Raw genomic sequence first — 23,431 nt, 5'->3', positions numbered from 1 at the left:
CACTCCATTTTTTTTGGAATTTTAATGCATTCTTTCCCAATATTCTTCTGCTTTTGCAAAAGGAGCTGGTGGCTGGTCTCCACTTGTGTCCAACAAATACCAGTGGCTGCAGATTGACCTTGGAGAGAGGATGGAGGTCACATCGGTGGCCACCCAAGGTGGATATGGGAGCTCCAACTGGGTGACCAGCTATCTCCTGATGTTCAGTGACAGTGGAAGGAACTGGAAACAATACCGACAAGAAGACAGCATCTGGGTATGTTTTCTTAGTAAAAAATATGGACTCTGGGGTGTGTGTAGAGGCGGGTATGGAAGCACAGTCACCCTGAAGCTTATTAATCAGTCGCTTATAAAGGAGCCTTAGAACCTTCAGGGTGAATTTGACACCATTTCTCAAGAAAGAATATTCACAAGTAATTTATGAAAATACTATGAGTAATTTCCTCAGAAGGTGAAAAAATTCTATCAGGCTATTAAACAGTATAGAAACTCAAGAAGTAAGACTTGCCTAAAAATGTTGTTTATAAGGTGACATGGTCCTTTTATACTGTCATTGAAGCCAGTTAAAAGTATTTATTTTATTTGGTCTGATGGCTGATGTTTCTGGATCTTTCTCTCTTGAAGATAGAGACTAATGATATATGGAGCTATCTTTTAAGTTATAGAGTTGTATACATATGTGCATATTATATGATATGTGTATGTATGATAAATAATATTACATATATCCAATTTACACCCACGCACCATCAATGAGTGTGCATGATGGTATGTTTTGCCTGCTCTCAAAGACAGAAGACAGAAAAGTGGTGGGTTGTGATAAAGTGGGATATTTTGCTTTTTTTCCCCTTTCTTTTCTTGCAGTGACTGCATTTCCCTTGATAGAGAAAGCTAAAGGAGGTTTTCTTCGTGATAAAGAGAGATAAATTCTTTGTCAGTGTAGAAAGCATGTTTTGGCTTTTATGTGAGCTAGGGATGACACACTGCAATCAAAGGACTGGTCTCCCCCTACTCTGGCTGAGGTGCTGGAATTGGAGAATATGAGTAACTTAATGAAGCATCCTTAGCACACGGACAATTTGGAAGCCTATTTGGGCACATGATGATGATTTTCTTTGATCTGTCAGTGGCTGCTCTTTTCAGACTTCTTGGAATCAGTTGCACATTACAAACTCATTAAAGAAATGGACTGTGATTTGCTTACCTTTGTATCTGGAAAACTTCTGGGGGCCATTAGGTGTGTGTTTATTGATGCAAACTGAACTGAGAAGTGCCCATCGCCTTTTCTGTAGAGAGAACAGTAGGCTGAAGGAATTTGCCTATGAGCATTGCTTTTTAAAAATTCCCAGTATCATTATTAAATCTGCTTTAAAATCCAAATACAGTTGAAGCTGTGTGTAAGCGTGGGAAACAGAAACCCACACAACTGGGTATTGTGGGTCAGTTAATTCCAAGGGATGCATTCAAACGCAGGCTGAAATGAATAGCAACGATGAACCAATAACACCAAAGCTTAATGAGGTATTTACTTTAACTAGATGTTTGGATTATCTTTTACTGCTTTTCTCAATTAAGAATTGGATTTTAAACTAGGTAAGTGGTGGTTATTGCCTGCTCGTATTTAGTTGCTCTAATTAAAATGTATTGTTTAGGCATTGTTTTTATATTGCGAACATTGTACGTTTCTGCATATTAGACACGGAAAAAGTAAAATGCAGGCATTGCTATTTCCTTGTTTAGTTCTGTTAAGGAGGAGGTATTCAGGGTGAAATTGCAGCAAGTATGACATTTTTAATAATCTAAACCACAGAAGGACAAACAGTATCGATCACAAAACTGTTAAAGCAACACTGGTCTATTATCTATATCTATCTATCTATCTATCTATCTATCTATCTATCTATCTATCTATCTCTGTACCTGTCTGTCTGTTTGTCTATCATCTATCTCTAATATCCGTCTTCCTCTTATCCATCTTAATTTACATTTAATATAAACATTGCTTTTTTATACTTTTATACTTACATTTGTGTATTTAAATCTGCCTTTGCTGGTCACAGGCAGGCTGCCAAGCTATTTTCCTCCATAATTATTTTGTCTTTCTTCTGAACACTAATGGAACCTCATCTGAGGTTCTATAGTTGCCAAAGCAGGGAAAGTGTGGCTGCTTTATGCCCTGGCTCTTGACATTTCCACCTGGAAGAACACAAACTTTTGCAATTTGAAGTTTTTAAGTAGAAGAACAATCTTGAATGTATACACATAGTAAGGAACTTAACCTTTTGCCATTTTACAAATACACACTTCCTAAGCTGATTTCTGAGGGTTTCCTTGAGTTTTTCTAGCTGTTACAGAGTGTATACCAATTATACAAAAGTGCCAATTTCTTTTAATGGTTTTACAGTCTTTCTAGGATGATACAAATAAATCTATGAGCGAAAGTTAAGAAACACGTAAGGCATTATACAAGTGCGTGATAGGGAGAGGAAGAAAGACAAGTGTTATTGGTTTAGAAAAAAATACAATAAAACAAACCAATAAAACTTCTCAACATGGTGTGAAGCCCCAGAGTGAGAATTTCTCACTTCTCTTGTCTTCAGAAAGAACAATGCCTTCTTTTCACCTGAAAGAACTAATAAAAGGCTCTCTGCTTCTTTCAGTCATTTAGAAGAATAAGAAAATATTTTGTTTATTATCTATACAGGTGATTAGTAAAAATGTAAACTTGATAGGCATATGATACTTTTAAAAACACATTAAAACATTTCTTCAGAATAAAATTTGTGGTCTAATATCTATCAAATGTAGTTCCTCTAAATTGCTTGGCTGGACAGTACATAAATATTTGATGAAAATTTAGAAAAATATGGGCCACTAAAATTGTTCCCTTAAATTGAAGACAAAATAAAATCCCTCAGCGTTTTCGGGATGCAAAGACTCTTTTCAGCTAGTGTATTGCACGTGATGAAAAAGTAAATGAAAGGTATACTTTTAACTCATTTAAGAACAATTGCAGAAATATGAAGCCAACATCTTATAAATTTTCAGTAAGGTAATATGTACAAAAACCTATAGCCAAATTTTCCCAGGCTATCTATCTATCTATCTATCTATCTATCTATCTATCTATCTATCTATCTATCTATCATCTTCTTGATAAGCACCCAAGATTCGCCTGTTAACTACAATTTCAAGGAATGGGTGGGACCAGTCTTCTAAATGGTTTTATTTAAACATGATAGTTATACATGAGAGTAGTTTTTTAGATTCATTTTTTTTATTTAAGAGAATTATACGTATGTTTATGTGTCTGTTTATGGGTATTTGAACATGCAGGCAGTGCCCACACAGGCCAGAAGAGGTTTAACATCCTCTGGAGCTAGAGTGAGAGACAATTGTAGGCCTCCTGACTGCTGGGATCTGATCTCAGGTATTCTGGAAGAACAGTATGTGGTATGTGCTCTCAACTGCTGAGTCATCTCTCCAGTTCCTGAAAAATCACACACACACACACACACACACACACACACACACACACACACAATTTGTTTATATGTATATATGTATTCTGTATGGGTTTATGTGTACCGCATGCATGCCAGAGCCCATGGAAGACAGGTGAGGGCATCAAATAGATCCCTTGGAGCTGGAGTTGCAGGTGGTTGTGAGGTATGTGGATGCTGGTAACTGAACTCAGCCCTCTGCAAGAGCATCCAGTGCTCTTAACTACAGAGCCATTCCTGCACAACACAGATATATAAGTCTTAACCAACTTGGTGGGTTGAGTGAAGGAAATTATAAAGACACGTGGACATCTTTTGCAGTTCTTTTGAGACCCACAAACCAGAAAGTGTGTCAGTGGAGCTTCTTTTTAGAGGGATGGAGTCACCACCAACAACCAGCTCAAATGTGAAATCTTGACACTGTTAGTACCATGCTCTAACCAACTAAACTAACTCACCAGACAAGAAGAGAAGCTCCCATGATCAGGGATGCTCTTGTGGACTTTGAAAATCTTTTTCTTTTTCTCCTTCCTTCCTTCTTCCCTCCCTCCCTTTTTTGTTTCTTTGTTTATTTCATTTAAAAAAAACAAAAAACCTCTATTTTTTGATTTACATACCAATCCCAGTTCCCACTCCCTCCCATTCCCTTCACCCCCACTCCCATCCACTCCCCAGAGAGTGTAAGACACATTGCTTTGAGGAAGGACCTCCTTACTAGACTGAGCAAGGTATTCCTCCAAAGACAATGAGTTCCAAAAAGTCAGTTCAAGCAGTAGGGATAAACCCTTGGGCCACTGCCAGTGGCCCTGCAGTCTGCCCCAGTCATACAACTGTCAACCACATTCAGAGGGCCTAGTTTGGTCCTATGCTGGTTTCTTTCCTGTTGGTTCTATGCTGGTTTCTTTCCTGTCCAGCTGGAGCTGGTGAGCTCCCATTAGCTCAGGTAGACTGTTTCAGTGGGTGTCTCCATCATGGCCTTGACCTCTTTGCTCATATTCTCACTCCTCCCATACTTCTATTGGACTTTGGATGCTCAGCCCAGTGCTGCACTGTGGATCTCTGCCTCTGCTTCCATTAGTTGCTGGATGGACATTTAAAAGGTGACATTTAAGATAGTCATCAATGTGACTACAGGGCAAGGCCAGATCAGGCACCCTCTTCACTATTGCTTGGGGTCATCCTTGTGGATCAATGGGAATTTCTCTAACGCCAGGGAACAAATGTGCAGTCTCTGTTTCCAGTCGCCAATTGTCTGACTTACGGAGTTGGCAGGGCTATCAGTCACAATGATTACAATGGCTCCCTCAATCAAGATATTACGTTCCTTGTTCTCTGTCTCTGTCCTTCCCCCATCTCAGCCATCCCATTCCCTCATTTTCTCCTCTCCTCTTCCCTTCTCCCTTCCTTCCTCCCACCCCCATGATACCAATTTTTTCAGGAGATCTTGCCTATTTCCCCTTCCTAGGGGAATCTCTATATGTTTATCTTAGGATTATGCTTGTTACTTATCTTCTCTGGGGTCACAGACTATATAGGTTCATTACCCTTTGCTTTATAGCTAGAATCCACTTATGAGTGAGTACATACCATGATTCTCATCTTTCTGGGTCTGGGTTACCTCACTCACGATGGTTTTTTTCTAGTTCTATCCATTTACATGAAAATTTCAAGATGTCATTGCTTTTTACCTCCAAGTGTGAAGTAATAAGGGCAGCGGCGGGGCTGCGTCCCCAACACCCCAGCCGCCTGCCCGGCTAGCTTATGCCCCGAAATAATTACACGGACACTGTATTCTTTTAATCACTGCTTGGCCCATTCTCTTCTAGGCTAATTCTCACATATTAATTTAGCCCATTTCTAATCATCTGTGTGTAGCACCCCAAGGTGTGCTTACCGGGGAGATTCTAGCCTATGTCCATCCTGGGTCGGAGCTTCATGGCGTGCGTCTGCCAGGGAGCAGGGCATGGCGTCTCTCTGAGGCTTCTGCTCAGGAGAGCAGAGCTGTGGAGTCTCTGAGCTCACTTCCTCTTCCTCCCAGCATCCTGTTCTGTTTACTCCTCCCACCTATTCTCTAACCAATAAAATGGGCCAGGGCAGTTCCTTTATTAGCCAATGACCTTCCTCCATCACAAGTGAAATTTGCATCATGGTATGTACTCACTCATAAGTGGATAATCCTAGCAGAAACATATAGAGATTCCCCTGGCATCATTCTTCAAAGTGGCATATCCCCTAAATCTTTCTTTGTGCCAAATCCTTATTATAGTGAGCCAACCCTACTGAAGTACAAAAGTATTACTTCCACGTCCACATCAGATTGTCTCCTTCATCATTGCAGTCCTTGGCTCATTCCTATGGGGCATGCTAAGTTGCACTACCTTTCGGGACACTAACCCCACAAAGCTGTTTTTAATTAAAGCTTGCATTATTAGTCTGCATCTTCAGGAAGTTTCTCATTTATATTTCTATGCACCTATGAATTCTCCTCCCGTTGCAACGATTAATGGTGCAGAGCTAGCTGGGTTTTCTTTTTAAATTGCAGTAGGACAATTAACGTGGGGTTTATCCTCTAAACAAAATTTAAAGTGTGCTGTGAAGTATTGTTTGTTATAAGCGCCATGTCAAACAGCTGCACTTTGGGTTTAATATCCTTATTTTATTTTTGTAACTGTAGCATTATACCTGCTGAGTGGTGCCTATCCTCACCCATCTCTCATTTCTGGGACCATTTCAGGCTTTTCCAATAGGAGAACCCTACACTATTTGTCCCAGGTATAGCTTAGTTTAGCCATTCCACTTCTTCATAGGTTCATCTATTTTAGAATAAGACTGGTTTTCTAGCACATCTTAAACATTACTTTTTTCAGTGTATTTAAGAATTTCATACATGTATACAATTAAATGTCACACCACCCCTATTTCCTTCTCCCCAACTCCCTCCAAATAACCCCAATAACCCTCTTTCCACTTCATGTACTCTTTTTCTTATTGATAACTAAGTTTAATTAATGCTGCTCAAATGTGTGTGGGTGTGGGTCACCCACTGGGGCATGGGAAATCTTCCAGTGGCTGCATATCCAAAAGGAATGATGCTCTGTCCCCAGCAGCTAACACCTGCCAGAAACTGCTCAGTAAGGGGCAGGGCCTGAAGGTCACCTCTCCCACCTGTGTCATGACCTTTGGTCAGCTTTATCTTAAGCAGGCCTTGTGCAGATAACCACAGCTGACATGAGCTTGTGCGTGCAATAATAGTGTTCCTTCTTGAAGTTCGTCTACTTGGTGCCCCTCCCCATCTTGATATTCCCATTTTATCCATTAATCTGTCTATGGACTTTTTATTTTCATCAGTACGTCATGTGTTATTGCTGCCATAGCCTTTTTTATGACCTTGATTTCAGTTCTTTTGGATTAGCCCTTGGGAATAGGATTTCTGGTTCAGATGGTATTGTTGCCTTTAACTTTCCGAGACACTTCCTGCTGTGCACTTCTTCCCATCGTACCCTACACCATTTTGCATCCCCACTGCAGAAAGAATCTGATGATACGCAAGGATTCTGAGGTCTGAGGACGTTTGCCCTTGCTTTTCATCTTGGTTTGATTTAAACAGGTGTCAGCTGCTATCTCACTGTGGGTTTGCTTTGTATTTCCTCAACATGAGGAATGAACTGAGCATATAGGAGTATATAGGAGTATATAGAACATGAGAAACTGTGCATGGGCTTTTCTGAGCTCTACATAAGTGACCGTGGGACACCATTCTGCGAGGTGTTTAGGGGATTTTTCACGTGTGTTCACGACATTTTTTGCTATGTATGTAGCTTCTTTTTTAAACGTTTTTGATGTAGAGTCTCACTTTGTTACCCAGGCTGGCCTCCAGTTCTTTATCCTTCGGTATCATCAGCATCCATTATAAAGGATAACAGATATGCACAGCTCTACGTAGTTTGGGTTTAGTTTCTGTATACTAGCAATGAGCAGTTCAAGTTGGAGATCATCACCAACAACACAACACCTTGTTTAGTAATGTAAAAAAAGAATAAAATTCTTAAAATCGATTTAATGAAAGGGCTGAAAGATCTGTGTACTAAATGTTAAAACATCACCAAAGAATTTGTTAAGACACAAATGATTAAAAACTTCACATACATAAATATTTGATTTTTTCACAATGTCAATGCTACCTAACATAATCTCCACATTCTGTATAATTTCTGTCTACATCCCAAATGCGTATTTTACCAAAAGCATTTAAAAATTGTAATATTCACATTGGAACCTTCAAGAACCCTGTTGGCAGAATCGGATGCACCATATTGACTGATTTCAAAACATAACATAAAGCTCCAGTGATTAAAACAGTGTGATACTGGTATAAATTCAGAAATGTGGGTGAATGGAACAGACCAGAACCCAGGATTAAACCTGCACACTTATGGTCAACTGTGGAATCACAAGAATGCATGTGTCTACAATGGGGATGGGCTAAGCAAATGGTGCTCGGGAAACTGGATGTGGATACACAAAGAGTTAAACTGGGGGTCTGAGGAGGTGTATCAGCAGTGAAGAGCAGGCACTGATCTTGAAGAGGATCAAGTTTGGCTCTTAGCACCTCTGCTGTGTGGCTCAGAACTCTTGCTCCAGAGGATCTGCTCATTGTCTTTGGCCTCCTCCATCGTTCACACTCATTTGCACAAACCCACAAACTGACACACCCATAATATTATTATAATATAATAAAGTGTTTTCAAAAATTGGGAAGTTAGATCTTACCTCATACCCTGTGAACTTAAACTAAAATGGATGAAGGACTGACACACTAAGCCCCCAAACCAACAAAAGTGCCAGAGAAAATACATAGTGGTGGTGGGAGAGCCTATCACATTGATTTAGAGTGAATGACTTCTTTAGATAAGAAATAAAGTCATAGACTTGAAAAACAGACATTGGAATAAATTGAAGCAAAATCTTGTCATGGTGAAGGAGGTGATTAGTAGATTGGAAGTGTATCTTATAGAATGGAGAGAATAATTTGGTTATTATTATCTGATAAGGCTTAAGGGTTTCTGTGGTTTGTGATATGGTTTCAGCCATGACTTGGGGCAGCAATTGCTAGGCAACTTCTCTGTTCAGTGTTCTGGTCAACTTTACTTCTTTGGACCTGTTCCCCTCTGTAGCTGGTTCTATAAGCTCCTTTCATAAACTTCTTTGGGACATACACGATGGGAATTTTACAATATGTACAGTGCACAAGGAATCTCTATCCACTCCTGTAAGCTGTTAGCTAGTAAACAAACACGGTGACACGAGACAAATGGTATTTGTTTAACCTTCTCAGATCCATCTGTTTTTAGGCAAGGAAATAGCATGTTTGTGAAGAGTGATTAGAAGTAGCAGAAGGCTCGATGTGGTCCCCCCCCCCCCCTCAATGAGTAAGCTCCATCAAGAACATCCTCAAATCATTGATCAGAGAATAACAAGTCTGCAACGCACTGTGACACGTGTCTCCCATTTGGCCGTGTGACAGTTCAGCAACGGCAGAATCCCTCCCCTTCTCCTATCCTATTATCATTGTTCTGATGCAATGTGTTCAGATGTCTGCCTCTGGCTTTTGTCATTCTCCAGTCCCAGGTGGCTACACTTGGCATTTTTCCTCCCTCGGAAGCAATCTGTCCTTTTGAAATGTGTTTTCATCATTTTATTTGACCTAGGGAAAGCGACTACCTTAGCCTCTCTTTCTTCATTTTCCATCTTCTCTTTCCAAACTTATCAAGTATGATTCCATTAGAGAAGACGATAGAAAAATAGTCATAAACCTTAGAAAGGGATCTGAGATTTGGAACAGATATCTTTATATTCCTTAAAGATCTGAGAAGAATATCTGTTTTTAAAATTAAAGATATCAAAGTAATATATCTAACAATAAGTTAACTTTTAAAATCATTATTTTTTCTTTTTATATATAAACATATATGTAGGTAGGCAATATAAAAGGAATATACAGTTCAGTATTTCTTCTGTGTTTGCTTTTTATTTGTTTGAGACAAAGCCTTATTTTGTAACCTAAGCTAGACTGTAACTTGTAACAGTCCTCCTGCCTCAGCTTCCCATGTGCTGGGAAAATAGGCGTGAGCCACCATGTCTGGCTTCTGTGTATAATTAAACCAATAAAATGAATGTATATCAAGGAAAATGTACAAAATAAAATAAGCAAGATGTACAAACATTAAATGACATGATGTACAAACATTAAATGACATGAGGTACAAACAATGTCATTAAATGACATGAGACAATGAAATGCAACAGAACTTGTTTTGACCAGAATATGCTAGCTATACAGCGACATCCTCTACCTGAAGTAATGGCCTAAAGGAGATCATTCCCAAGGTCATACAGAGAAATTATGCAATAAATAAACTAAGATAATTAGCAAAATGATAATAGTAAGGAGAATATCAGTTATGAAAAGATGAATGTATATTAAAGTACATTGTTATTTTTGCTTTAAAACATAATAGATTACTAGGAAGAAAATTCACCATCAAGTCAATTATATATTGAAAGGTGTCAATAAGACAGATAGGATGTTGGAAATGCAGAACGAGGGCCAGCAAGATGGCTCGTCAGGTGATGGTACTGGTTGCCAAGGCTGATGGTCTGAGTTCGAGCCACAGGGTCCACGTGCTGAATGGGGAGAACAGATTTCTTCAGGTTGTCTTTTCTCCTCTACATGTATACCAGGGTAAATGTGTACCCACCGTCACACATCTCTCTCTCTCTCTCTCTCTCTCTCTCTCTCTCTCTCTCTCTCACACACACACACACTAAATGTGAAAACATATGCCATGAAACATTGATCAGTCAAGATGGACCTTGAGAAGTTGTAGCCTACTAGAAAAATCAGTAACTTTTAATAGGCTCTAGATGACTAATGAAATAGGCTAAACTATTCATATACAGAGAAATCATAAGTAGAAGATGCAGAGCAATGTAAAACCGAACATACAATACCAGAACGAGCTTTTCTTTCTACACAATAGAACTAAATTTGGACACTCTAGGTCAAAATGTAAAAATCCATGGTATTTAGAAATCTGCGTGAACAATAGAATAAAGACAGTAAGAGAAAGATGATGTAAGTGTACACGTTAGAGATGTCCGCTTTGATTCCCAGGCAGCTGTGATGTTGGGTTAGGATTGACATTCTGACAGGCTTTGATTGAACAGGCTTCATCCAACCTCAGATTCACTTAGATTTAAATAGCGGTGAGGGACAGGCAACAGCGTATCACACACAGCAGGAGCATAATGTCTATCCAGAGAGACTGCATCATTTCTAATTGTTCCAGTGACTTTATCTGAGATAAACGCATTCACGGTTGACAAGTCCAGGTAGGTGCAGCCACCATAGATGAAGAGAGCCCCCTCTCTGTTCCAGTGGCCCTGAGGCTCTTTTACATGGGGAGCAATAGGGCCCCTCAAGGCTGAGTCACTAACCTATATAATCTTGCTCTTTCTTTAGTTGGCAGCATTTCATGAAGGCCAGGGAGAAGACACTGATTCCAGGTTGTGTCTGTGGGCCCTACATTTTCTCGTAATCCTGTTTTGATTTCCCCTGGAGACTGTCTGGGGGTGAGAGCGTAAGCATTTGTGCTTTTAAAAGTATACCAAGGCAATTCCAGTTTGCAGACAAGCAGGGGGAAATCTGGGTCACTCGAAAGGTTTCAGAACCAGCACCAGAGCCATAATTCCATAAAAGCACAGCAGCAGGTGTAGAATCACCTGAGCCCTAGCGCACATCTGCACATTCCCTAAGTCTGTGTTGGGAGGAGTTGCTGAAAGATGAGGACCGAGAAAACAACTATCTAACTGTTAACTCTGTCCTTTCAGTGGCAAAGACTGGGATTCCCTAATTTATAAAGCTAGGCTGTTTGGTCCAGTGGCTTCCAACCACAAGGTTACTTAAATTTAAAATCGAATTAATTAACATGAAAAAATTTAGAAAATATGCCTGGGAAGATAGACAGAGATACAGTGTGCTTAGTAGGAGGGAAGGCCTCGATTCAATCCCAATTGTCTGAAAGTGGTAGCGAGTGAGATTGCATCGGTTCATACAGGCCACACTTAAGGCATTCCATAGCTGTGTTAGAACAGCTGCGCTAGTCTATAAATCAATTCAGTTATGGGATATTTCTATTATCACATAAAATTTCTTATGGGTCAGAAAAATGGCTCAATGGATAAGGACAATTGCCACAAAACTTCTGATGTCATGAGTTCCACCCCCAGCCCCACATGGTAGAAGAAGATAACCGATTCCTACGTGCTGACCTCTGATCTTCACATGGACACTATGGCGCACGTGTGTGTATGTGTACAATGTCATAAGAATTCTATCTTACTACACAGGTACAAGCAGTCTAAAAATTAATAACAAAAATAAAACCTTAATTTTCTGTTTTTTAAGAAAATGACAAAATTATAAATAGGAAACGTACAGAAAGAAAAATAGCATGTAATTATTGAAAAGCTTCTTTGTCTTTATTTAAAATTGACACAATGCTTCCTGAAAGATTGGAATGTGTGACAATGTTTGACATCACAAAATATTGTATTCTTCAGTTTTAAAATAGGCATTTGGAGCAATAATTTGCTCTTGAGCTACAGCATCGAGCTCATTGTGTTATATAGAGTGCAAATTAAATAATGGTAGCATGATATTATTGATTTATAGCAGCAGATCATTAACTTATATAAGTCACATCACCTCCTCAAAAATAGATATTATGTGGTCATTAAAAACAAGTGATGCAAGAATATATTGTCTAATTCCTTAGTGAATTTCAAGACTGATGCCACATTTGGAGGTGAGGTGCGACCTCATAGCACAGATGAATCTGAAGGAGCGAACAACTAGAGACCCAGAGACAGTCAGAGGAATGTATAGTTATTCATTCCAAGAGTAAGTAAAAATTAAATTTATGAATAATTTCAGATGGGACGAAGCTAGTAGGAAGCAAAAGAAAGAAAAAAGATGGAGAGAAAAGAAACGATAGGAAGTCATAAAAGTTTTTAAGAGAAACAGCGACCGTAAAGAGAATTAGTTTATTTAACTCTGGAGGCTGAGATGGGCCTCAGTCTGCTGTCTACAAGCTGGAAAATCTGAGATGTTGGTGATGGGATGCAGCCAGGAATCAGGTGCTCAACTGTCCTAAGGCAGAAGAAGAGAAGTGGGAGTGGGGGGAGAGAGGGAGGAGGAGAGGGAAAGAATCATGCTGTAAATTCAACATTATCTTCTCTCATTTTGTTCTGGTTCTCAGCAGTTGAATGAAGCTCACCTCCTCACAATGGTATGACTGATCTGGACTCTGACTCAGATGCTAATTTTGCTTGAGAACCCTTCCTGAAGGAATCCTTTGACAGTTTCCCTAGTGACCAATGGATTAGAAATGCCCCCCCCCCACACACATAATTCCTGTGTTGGTCCCCAGCTAGTGAAAATTCTGGAAGAGTCTGGAGGTAGGGCTTAATGGGAGGGAGTAGGTCCCTCAGGGTGTACTCTTGTTCTAGCTCTCTCTACTTCTTGTCTTCCATAAAGCAGGCAGCATCTACCCTGAAGTTTTGCCTCCTCAGAGAGACAGAAACATAGTGCCAAGTGTCTGTGCACAGAAGTCTCTGAAACTATGAGCAAAATACATCTTTCATCCCTGAAGGTCATTCTTTTATGTGGTTGGCTATAGCAATGATAAAACTAATAAACATAAGTACAAACGTTCCTTTGGTTTATTTGCCATTGTGCAGCAGATCCTGGTAGTAAACGGGAATGACCAAAATGAACTATCATAGACCATTTCCCCTTATTTATTCTGCTAGCCCTTTACACATACACACACACTTACTTACATGATGGCTGGGTGGCAAGCCTGTACATAGCAGGTTGTCTAATCTTTGACTCTATTATGACAGAGTAGGAAGAAGTAAAAACATTAGTTCTGATCTTATATTGTCCTGTGAGTCAGTGCCCAGACAGAAAACCAGAGATCGCCCCAGGCATCTGAAACTGGGAAGTCATTATAGAAAATTGGTTACAGGTGATGGAAAAGCCAAGCTGCCAAGTATGAGATGGTGAGGGAACACTGAATTTAACATCAGCAGGAAGACGCTCCATGGCCTGGAGCTGTAGGCAGAATGAGAAGGTGGTGTTTCAAGAGCTGAGCCTAGCACTGGCTAGTTGGGATGCGAACTATGTCAAGGGCTGTGGAAGAGAGGGCCATGAGGTAGGAGACAACAATCGGGGCTGGGATTTTGGAAAGATTTGGTGGCTACTGACAAACTGACCGAGGCACACGATGAATGAGAGAAAGATACTAGTTCCTTCTACCAGCAGCTGTGTTCTATGAACTCCTATGAACCCAGGTTAGTTATTTCTATGGGTTTTTGTTATGATGTCCTTGAGCCCCTGGCTCATATAATCATTCCTCCTTCTCTTCAACAGGATTCCCTGAGTTTGGCCCAATGCTTGGCTGTGGGTTTCTGTATCTGTTTCCATCAGTTACTGGATGAAAGCTCTTTGATGACAATTGGGGTAACCACCAGTCTATGAGGATAGCAAAACATAGTTAGGCATCATTACAATGGCATTTTTTCTTTCTCCAATTGTGCTGGCTTCAATACTAGGTCTCCAGGCCATCCAGTCTTCCTACCTGAACTCTTAATAACAGGTGGGCATTGATAGTTTTCATTCAGTTCTCTTTCCTCCTGTTCATACTCATGAGCATGCAGATCTAGCAAGAGAAGTCTTATTATTTTTTAATACTTATTTAGTTTATTTTTGCACCTACATGTCAATATGTGCATCATGTGTTTATAGTGCTCTTGGGGGGGGGATCAGAATAACATGATGGTTCCCCTGCAACTGGAATTATGCATGGTTATAAATCACTATGTGGGTTCTGGGAACTAAACCTGGGTCCTCTGTAAGTAACTAGTGGTCCCATCTCCTGAGCCATCTTTCTAGCACCAAGAGCAGTCAGCCAAAGTATATAAGATGGGGATCTAGGGACTAGAGAGATGGGTCAATCGTTAAGGGCTAGTCTTCTTTAGGACTGGAGATCTAGTCCTAGCACCAATGGCTTACAACCAGCTTTAACTCCAGTTCCAGGGAATCCAATGTCTCCTTTTGGCCTCTATTAGCATTTGTACCCACAAGCACGCAATCTCCCACCCATACACATAATCAATAATAAATCTTGAAAAAGGGGAACCCATATAGAATGGTCAACCATGGATGTAGGATAATTGTTTTAAGACACAATGTCATGTAAGCAAGTAGAATATTGTGAACTCTAATGCATCTGGTTCTTTGTTATTTATCAAGCCTCCATTGTGGTTCAAAGCCTTAATTTGTTTTCTATGTGTTGAAGTATCATTGCTGTGCCTCATCTGATGCTTGGCAGATGAGCTCAGGAACTCACTGCTGAGGACCAGGTGGAAGAGTATATATGTGGATTAACACACATCTGCTGTCACTTCTGGGTTGGGGTTGTCATATACTTGGGTGTGCAAAGAGCAACATGTGACTGGGTTTTATTGAAATGTTTCGCTTGGCAGACAAATTTAGAGGCTCTGTCCAACTGCAATGCTGGCATGCCCTAGCAACAGCTTCCTTGAGCACTGTAGCTCGGGTCTCATATGCTTAATGCCAGCTCATCAGGCATTCATCAAAGTTTGCTGTACTCCTAAACTTCTTGTCTGGGTCTTTACTGACGTCTAAGGCAGACTCGCCAGACAAACTTTGACTCATCCTTATGGCCTAGGGCTTCCCAGCCTCAGTGAAGCCACTAACTTGTCAAGCCTGCCCCCCGCCATTACTTCTCCAATAGTCACACAACTCTCTCTGGGGTCTTATTTGTTTCCAGTGACATCTGCAATAGTGTCATTTCCATTTCCAGGAAGTCCCTCTAGGTTTTATTGCATGCTTTATATAACCTTCATCAACTGGGTTTCAGACTCATGCATATATTGTTTTCAGTCTGTTTCACTCTCCTTAGATGCTGGTCTCTGTTCCAAATTAGCCCCTTGACATAACTAAGTGCCCAAATACTACTGGCTAAAATTCAGATTATGCATCTGCCTTTTTTTTTTTAAAAAAAAAAGTACACTCATGTCTTAATTAAAGCTGCTGATCCCTCCGAGATTGTCAGTCAATGCTCATTGCCAATGTGAGTTAGGACAGACCTGGAACGTTCCCTTGTAGGACGAACATGGGGGAAAAAAAAAATCTCTGTTATTAATTACTTCAGATCCAAAGCCTGGTGGTATACCTGGCTAGCTTATCAAGTGGAGATCTGTGTTTGCATTGAGACAAGCTATTTGCATAATATCATAAGAACAATGACTTGCACAACTTGACTGTACCCCCCCCCCCCCGCTTCCCATTGCCTTTGTGCTTTACACTCTGGGACTGGTGTTGTCTAAAATTATTTCTTTATATTATTGTGTGAGTCTTAGGACTTTGACCAGCATTTATGAACAATAATCCGTTGGGTGACCGAGAAGACTATGTGTTACAAAAGAGTCAAGCATGAGTGAGGGCCTTTATCCAGGAGCAACAGTGGCTATGAAAGGGGAAAAAAAAATCAAGCGTCACAAAAATATGAGGACACAGTCTGTGGAGTGGAGTCTATAAATCAGAAACACATGCTGCAGAGAAATTGGGTCTGACTTCCGTTCTGCAAATGAAATTTCTATTTGGCTTTGAACCCTCATCTTCCATTCTGTGTCTCTTATTGTTATTAATCTCTGGAACGGAGCGCGTCTCCCTTTTAGAGCCTTGAATATTTTAAGTACTTAATAATAGAATTCCTCTTCTATAAGAAAGAGAAGGGAAAAATTGCTGGGGCAATGAGAAAGCTATCCTCCGGGACTCATAGCTTTATTAGACTATGTCAAAGTCATCATGAGTGGAGGGCAGGCTGGGAATATCAGCTTCAGGAGGTTAAAATAAAGCCCCCAAACCTGTATTTATTTTATCAAGTTTTTGGAAAGTGGTGAAAAATTATCCCAAGAACTACAATGCTATATATTTCAATAACAGCATTGTCTTTCTACAGAGAAATAATAATAATAAAAAACAATTCAATATGTCACTTTGGAAATCGATTTTAAAACCTGAGATTAGAATAAATATATGAATTAATTGAGTTCACGGTGACATTTGCGCTCTCTTTGTAAAGCTCCGTGTCAAAGATGACAGGTAAATATTGAAATTCATCCACACTGGGAGAAAATTGTTCTGTTGCGTCTCCCTGCTCTTGTGAAATCAAACCTCTCAGGTAGATCCGCATGAAGGCTGAGCTTCCCTTTGGCTCTCACTTTCTTATTTGCACTTTTCAAAACTTCTTAACCTTTCATTATTTTGTTCAAACCTGAACTGAATCAAGTGTAAACTTGGCTCTGGCACATTTTTTTAAGCCCCCTCTCCCCCGCCCCCCTTCATCTGGGCAAGGAGCAACAGTTTTGAGTGATTTGAAAGACCTATGTCCTAGCTTGCTTTCTATTTCTTATTTATTTATTTATTTATTTATTTATTTTTTTATTTTTATTTTTATTTTTTTTATTTATTTATTTATTAAGGATTTCTGCCTCGTCCCCACAACCGCTTCCCATTTCCCTCCCCCTCCCCCGATCAATTCCCCCTCCCTCATCTGCTCGAAGAGCAATCAGGGTTCCCTGACCTGTGGGAAGCCCAAGGACTGCCCACCTCTATCCAGGTCTCGTAAGGTGAGCATCCAAACTGCCTAGGCTCCCACAAAGCCAGTACGTGCAGTAGGATCAAAAACCCACTGCAATTGTTCTTGAATTCTCAGTATTCCTCATTGTCCGCTATGTTCAGCTAGTCCGGATTTATCCCATGTTTTTTCAGACCTAGGCCAGCTGGCCTTGGTGAGATCCCAATAGAACATCCCCATTGTCTTAGTGTGTGGGTGTACCCCTCGTGGTCCTGAGTTCCTTGCTCGTGCTCCGTCTCCTTCTGCTCCTGATTTGGACCTTGAGATTTCTGTCCGGTGCTCCCGCGTGGGTCTCTGTCTCTGTCTCCTTTCATCGCCTGATGAAGGTTAATATTCCTGAGGATGCCTATGTGTTTGTCTTTGGATTCACCTTCTTATTTAGCTTCTCTAGGAACATGAATTATAAGCTCAATGTCCTTTATTTATGGCTAGAAACCAAATATGAGTGAGTACATCCCATGTTCCTCTTTTTGGGTCTGGCTTACCTCACTCAGGATAGTGTTTTCTATTTCCATCCATTTGTATGCAAAATTCAAGAAGTCCTTGTTTTTTACTGCTGAGTAATACTCTAATATGTATATATTCCATACTTTCTTCATCCATTCTTCCGTTGAAGGGCATCTAGGTTGTTTCCAGGTTCTGGCTATTACAAACAATGCTGCCATGAACATAGTTGAGCATATACTTTTGTTGTATGATAGGGCCTCTCTTGGGTATATTCCCAAGAGTGGTATTGCTGGATCCAGGGGTAGGTTGATCCCGAATTTCCTGAGAAACCGAAACACTGCTTTCCAGAGTGGTTGCACAAGTTTGCATTCCCACCAGCAATGGGTGAGTGTACCCCTTTCTCCACAACCTCTCCAGCAAAGGCTATCATTGGTGTTTTTTATTTTCGCCATTCTGACAGGTGTAAGGTGGTATCTTAAAGTTGTCTTGATTTGCATTTCCCTGATTGCTAAGGAAGTTGAGCATGACCTTAAGTGTCTTTTGGCCATTTGAAGTTCTTCTGTTGAGAATTCTCTGTTCAGATCAGTGCCCCACTTTATAAGTGGGTTGATTAGCCTTTTACGGTCTAGTTTCTTGAGTTCTTTATATATTTTGGAGATCAAACCTTTGTCAGTAGCAGGGTTGGTGAAGATCTTCTCCCAGTCAGTGGGTTGTCTTTTTGTCTTAGTGACAGTGTCCTTTGCTTTACAGAAGCTTCTCAGCCTCAGGGAGTCCCATTTATTCAATGATGCCCTTAGTGTCTGTGCTGCTGGGGTTATACATAGGAAGTGGTCTCCTGTGCCCATGTGCTGTAGAGTACTTCCCACTTTCTCTTCTATCAGGTTCAGTGTGTTCGGACTGATATTGAGGTCTTTAATCCATTTGGATTTGAGTTTTGTGCATGGTGATAGATATGGATCTATTTTCATTCTTCTACAGATTGACATCCAGTTTTGCCAGCACCATTTGTTGAAGATGCTCTCTTTTTTCCATTGTATACTTTTAGCTCCTTTATCGAAGATCAGGTGTTCATAGGTTTGTGGGTTAATGTCAGGGTCTTCTATTCGATTCCATTGGTCGACTTCTCTGTTTTTATGCCAATACCAAGCTGTTTTCAATACTGTAGCTCTGTAATAGAGTTTGAAGTCAGGGATGGTAATGCCTCCAGACAATCCTTTATTGTATAAGATTGTTTTGGCTATCCTGGGTTTTTTGTTTTTCCATATAAAGTTGATTATTGTCTTCTCCAGATCTGTGAAGAATTTTGATGGGATTTTGATGGGGATTGCATTGAATCTATAGATTGCTTTTGGTAGAATTGCCATTTTTACTATGTTGATCCTCCCAATCCAAGAGCAAGGGAGGTCTTTCCATTTTCTGGTGTCTTCTTCAATTTCTTTCTTCAAAGACTTATAGTTCTTGTCAAGTAGATCTTTCACTTCCTTGGTCAGGGTTACCCCAAGGTATTTTATGCTATTTGTGGCTATCGTGAAAGGTGATGCTTCTCTGATTTCCCTCTCTGCTTCCTTATCCTTAGTGTATAGGAAGGCAACTGATTTTTTGGAGTTGATCTTGTATCCTGCCACATTACTAAAGCTGTTTATCAGCTGTAGGAGTTCTTTGGTAGAATTTTTGGGGTCGCTTATGTACACTATCATATCATCTGCAAATAACGAAAGCTTAACTTCTTCCTTTCCAATACGAATCCCCTTGATCTCCTTATGTTGTCTTATTGCTATTGCTAGAATTTCAAGCACTATATTGAAGAGGTATGGAGAGAGTGGACATCCTTGTCGTGTTCCTGATTTAAGTGGGATGGCTTTGAGTTTTTCTCCGTTTAATTTAATGTTAGCTGTTGGCTTGCTGTAAATAGCTTTTATTATATTTAGGTAGGACCCTTGTATCCCTATTCTCTCCAAGACCTTTATCATAAAGGGGTGTTGAATTTTGTCGAATGCTTTTTCAGCATCTAGTGAAATGATCATATGGTTTTTTTCTTTCAGTTTATTTATATGGTGGATTACATTGATAGATTTGCGTATGTTGAACCAGCCCTGCATCTCTGGGATGAAGCCTACTTGATCATAATGGATAATTTTTCTTATGTGTTCTTGGATTCGGTTTGCCAGTATTTTATTGAAAATTTTTGCGTCGATGTTCATGAGTGAGATCGGTCTGTAATTCTCTTTCTTGGTTGGGTCTTTTTGTGGTTTTGGTATCAGGGTAACTGTAGCTTCATAAAAGGAATTTGGCAATGACTCTTCTGATTCTATATTGTGAAATACATTAAGGAGTATAGGTATTAGTTCTTCTTGGAAGTTCTGGTAGAATTCTGCATTGAAACCATCTGGTCCTGGGCTTTTTTTCGAAGGGAGATTTTTGATAACCATTTCTAATTCTTCGCGAGAAACCCGTCTATTTAGATCATTCACCTGGTCTTGGTTTAGCTTTGGTATGTGGTACTTATTTAAAAAAATGTCCATTTCTTTTGTATTTTCCAGTTTTGTGGCATACAGGCTTTTGTAGTAAGATCTAATGATTCTCTGAATTTCCTCTGTGTCTGTGGTTATGTCCCCCTTTTCATTTCTGATCTTATTTATTTGCGTGTTCTCTCTCTGTCGTTTAATTAGTTTGGATAGGGGTTTGTCGATCTTGTTGATTTTCTCCAAGAACCAGCTTTTTGTTTCATTGATTCTTTGGACTGTTTTCTGTGTTTCTATTTTGTTGATTTCAGCCCTCAGTTTTATTATTTCCAGTCTTCTACTTCTCCTGGGCGCGTCTGCTTCTTTTTTTTCTAGAGCTTTCAGGTGTGTTGTTAAGTCCCCAATGTATGCATTCTCCGTTTTCTTTAAGTGGGCACTTAGTGCTATGAACTTTCCTCTTAGCACTGCTTTCATTGTGTCCCATAGGTTTGAGTATGTTGTCCCTTTATTTTCATTAAATTCAAGGAAGACTTTAATTTCTTTCTTGATTTCTTCCTTAACCCAGGTGTGGTTCAGTAGTTGACTGTTCAGTTTCCATGAGTTTGTCGGTTTTTTGGGGGCAGCGTGGTTGTTGCCTTCTAATTTTAATCCGTGATGATCTGATAAGACACAGGTGGACACTGATATTTTTTTGTATCTGTGGAGGTTTCCTTTGTTTCCGAGTATGTGGTCAATTTTTGAGAAGGTTCCATGAGCTGCAGAGAAGAAGGTATATTCTTTCCTATTTGGGTGGAATGTTCTATAGATGTCTGTTAAGTCCATTTGCTTCATTACCTCCAATAATTCTCTTAATTCTCTATTAGGTTTCTGTCTGATTGACCTGTCCCTTGGAGAGAGAGGTGTGTTGAAGTCTCCTACTACTAGTGTGTGTGGTTTGATGTCTGCCTTGAGTTCTAGTAATATTTCTTTTACATAAGTAGGTGCTTTTATATTGGGGGCGTATATATTCAGGATTGAGACCTCCTCCTGATGAATTGTTCCTGTTATGAGTATAAAGTGACCGTCTCGGTCTCTTCTGATTGATTTTAGTTTGAAGTCAGTTTTGTTAGAAATTAGTATGGCCACACCTGCTTTTTTCTTAGGACCATTTGCTTGAAACACCTTTTCCCAACCCTTTACTCTGAGTAGGTGCCTGTCTTTGTGGTTGAGATGTGTTTCTTGCAAACAGCAGAATGTTGGATCCTGTTTTCGTATCCAATCTTTTAGCCTGTGCCTTTTTATAGGTGAATTGAGCCCATTAATATTAAGTGATATTAATGACCAGTGGTTGTTTACTCCGGTTATTCTTATTGCTTTTGGTAGTAGAGATTGTCTCCCTTCTTTGAGATGTGCTCGTGAAGGGTCATTAGATGCCTGGGTTATTGTAGGCAGTGTTGGCAGTGTTGGATTCCTTGGGTTGCGATTTTCCTTCTATTACTTTCTGTAGGGCTGGATTTGTGGCTACGTATTGTTTAAATTTGTTCTTATCCTGGAATGTTTTGTTTTCTCCATTGATAATGAATGATAGCTTGGCTGGGTATAGTAGTTTGGGTTTGCATCCATGGTCTCTTAGCTTCTGCAGAACCTCTATCCAGGACCTTCTGGCTTTCATAGTTTCCATCGAGAAGTCAGGTGTAAGTCTGATCGGTTTACCTTTATAAGTTACTTGCCCTTTTTCTTTTGCAGCTCTTAATATTTTTTCTTTAACCTGTATATTTTGTGTTTTGATTATTATATGGCGAGGAGATGTTTTTCTTTGATCCAGTCTGTTTGGTGTTCTGTATGCTTCTTGAATATTTAAGTGAATATCTTTCTTTAAGTTGGGAAAGTTTTCTTCCATAATTTTGTTGAAAATATTTTCTGGGCCTTTGAGCTGTGACTCTTCTCCTTCTTCTATTCCTATTATTCTTAGGTTTGGTTTTTTTATTGTGTCCCATAGTTCCTGAATGTTTTGTGTTGAGAATTTGTTGGCTTTGCTGTTTTCTTTGATCTGTTCGTTTATTTTCTCTATGGTGTCCTCAGCATCTGAGAGTCTTTCTTCTAGCTCTTGTATTCTATTGATTATGCTTGTTTCTGTAGACTCTGCTCGTTGGCCTAGATTTTCCATATCCAGCTGGTCCTCAGTTTGTATTTTCTTCTTTGCCTTCATTTCAGTTTTCAATTCTTGAACTGTTTCCATTACCTGTTTGATGGTTTTTTCTTGGTTTCCCAGGGTATCATGTACGTATTTACTCATTTCTTCAAACTTTTTGTTATACTTCTCATCCATTTCTATAAGGGCATTTTTTACATGTTGTTTAAGGGACTCTATTATCTTCATAAAGTCGATTTTTTCCATTTCTTCTGTGTTAGGTTGTTCAAATACTTCTGTTGTAAGATCATTGGGTTCTGATGTTTTCATGTTGTTTTTCGGATTATTGGGAGAATTCTTGCCTTGACGCCTGCCCATCTCCTCCTATTGATCCTATCCAATGGGTCCTTTAAAAACCGGATCAGGTTTCCCTGCTGGCCAAGGGCTCCGCTTACAAAATGCCCTCACTCTCTTTCGTGGTTCCTGCTGCAGGCCAAGAACCCTCTCACCCCTCTGAAGGATCTTCAGGACAGGACCAGGCTCCCCTTGTGCCAGTGACCTGGCCAACCAAAGGCCTACCTCTTTGATTCGATTGTAGTAGGGCGATCTGCTCTCCTTATTGCATGCCTGTTCCCGCCGCTTGGGTCTGTCTCTGCGCCGGTCCCCGAAAGCCTCTTCCTGTATGCGGTGTTGCTCCGCCGCGTCTGGCCGCCGCCGCACCGCCGCGTCTGGCCGCCGCCGCACCGCCGCGTCTGGCCGCCGCCGCACCGCCGCGTCTGGCCGCCGCCGCACCGCCGCGTCTGGCCGCCGCCGCACCGCCGCGTCTGGCCGCCGCCGCACCGCCGCGTCTGGCCGCCGCCGCACCGCCGCGTCTGGCCGCCGCCGCACCGCCGCGTCTGGCCGCCGCCGCACCGCCGCGTCTGGCCGCCGCCGCACCGCCGCGTCTGGCCGCCGCCGCACCGCCGCGTCTGGCCGCCGCCGCACCGCCGCGTCTGGCCGCCGCCGCACCGCCGCGTCTGGCCGCCGCCGCACCGCCGCGTCTGGCCGCCGCCGCACCGCCGCGTCTGGCCGCCGCCGCACCGCCGCGTCTGGCCGCCGCCGCACCGCCGCGTCTGGCCG

At 40.8% G+C, this 23,431-nt stretch overlaps 1 protein-coding gene across 4 annotated transcripts in view; it reads left to right on the top strand.

The window, feature by feature from the left end:
* Cntnap4 (contactin associated protein family member 4) overlaps positions 1 to 23,431 on the top strand; it is a 298,486-nt gene that overhangs the window by 96,313 nt on the left and 178,742 nt on the right. For 2 of the 4 annotated variants that reach the window (XM_041650847.1, XM_041650845.1), the window contains exon 3: positions 66 to 256. In XM_041650847.1, the coding sequence (XP_041506781.1) occupies positions 66 to 256 (191 nt within the window). Of the gene's footprint in view, positions 1 to 62; positions 257 to 23,431 lie in introns of all 4 variants that reach the window. The other 2 variants (XM_041650846.1, XM_041650844.1) reach the window with 1 other exon arrangement.

This window comes from Microtus oregoni, unplaced genomic scaffold (assembly GCF_018167655.1).
Source record: "Microtus oregoni isolate MIOR12 unplaced genomic scaffold, Mior012 000004F_ref0000308, whole genome shotgun sequence".
NCBI classification, from domain to species: Eukaryota; Metazoa; Chordata; class Mammalia; order Rodentia; family Cricetidae; genus Microtus; species Microtus oregoni.
This window is presented reverse-complemented; position numbering and strand designations above follow the sequence as displayed.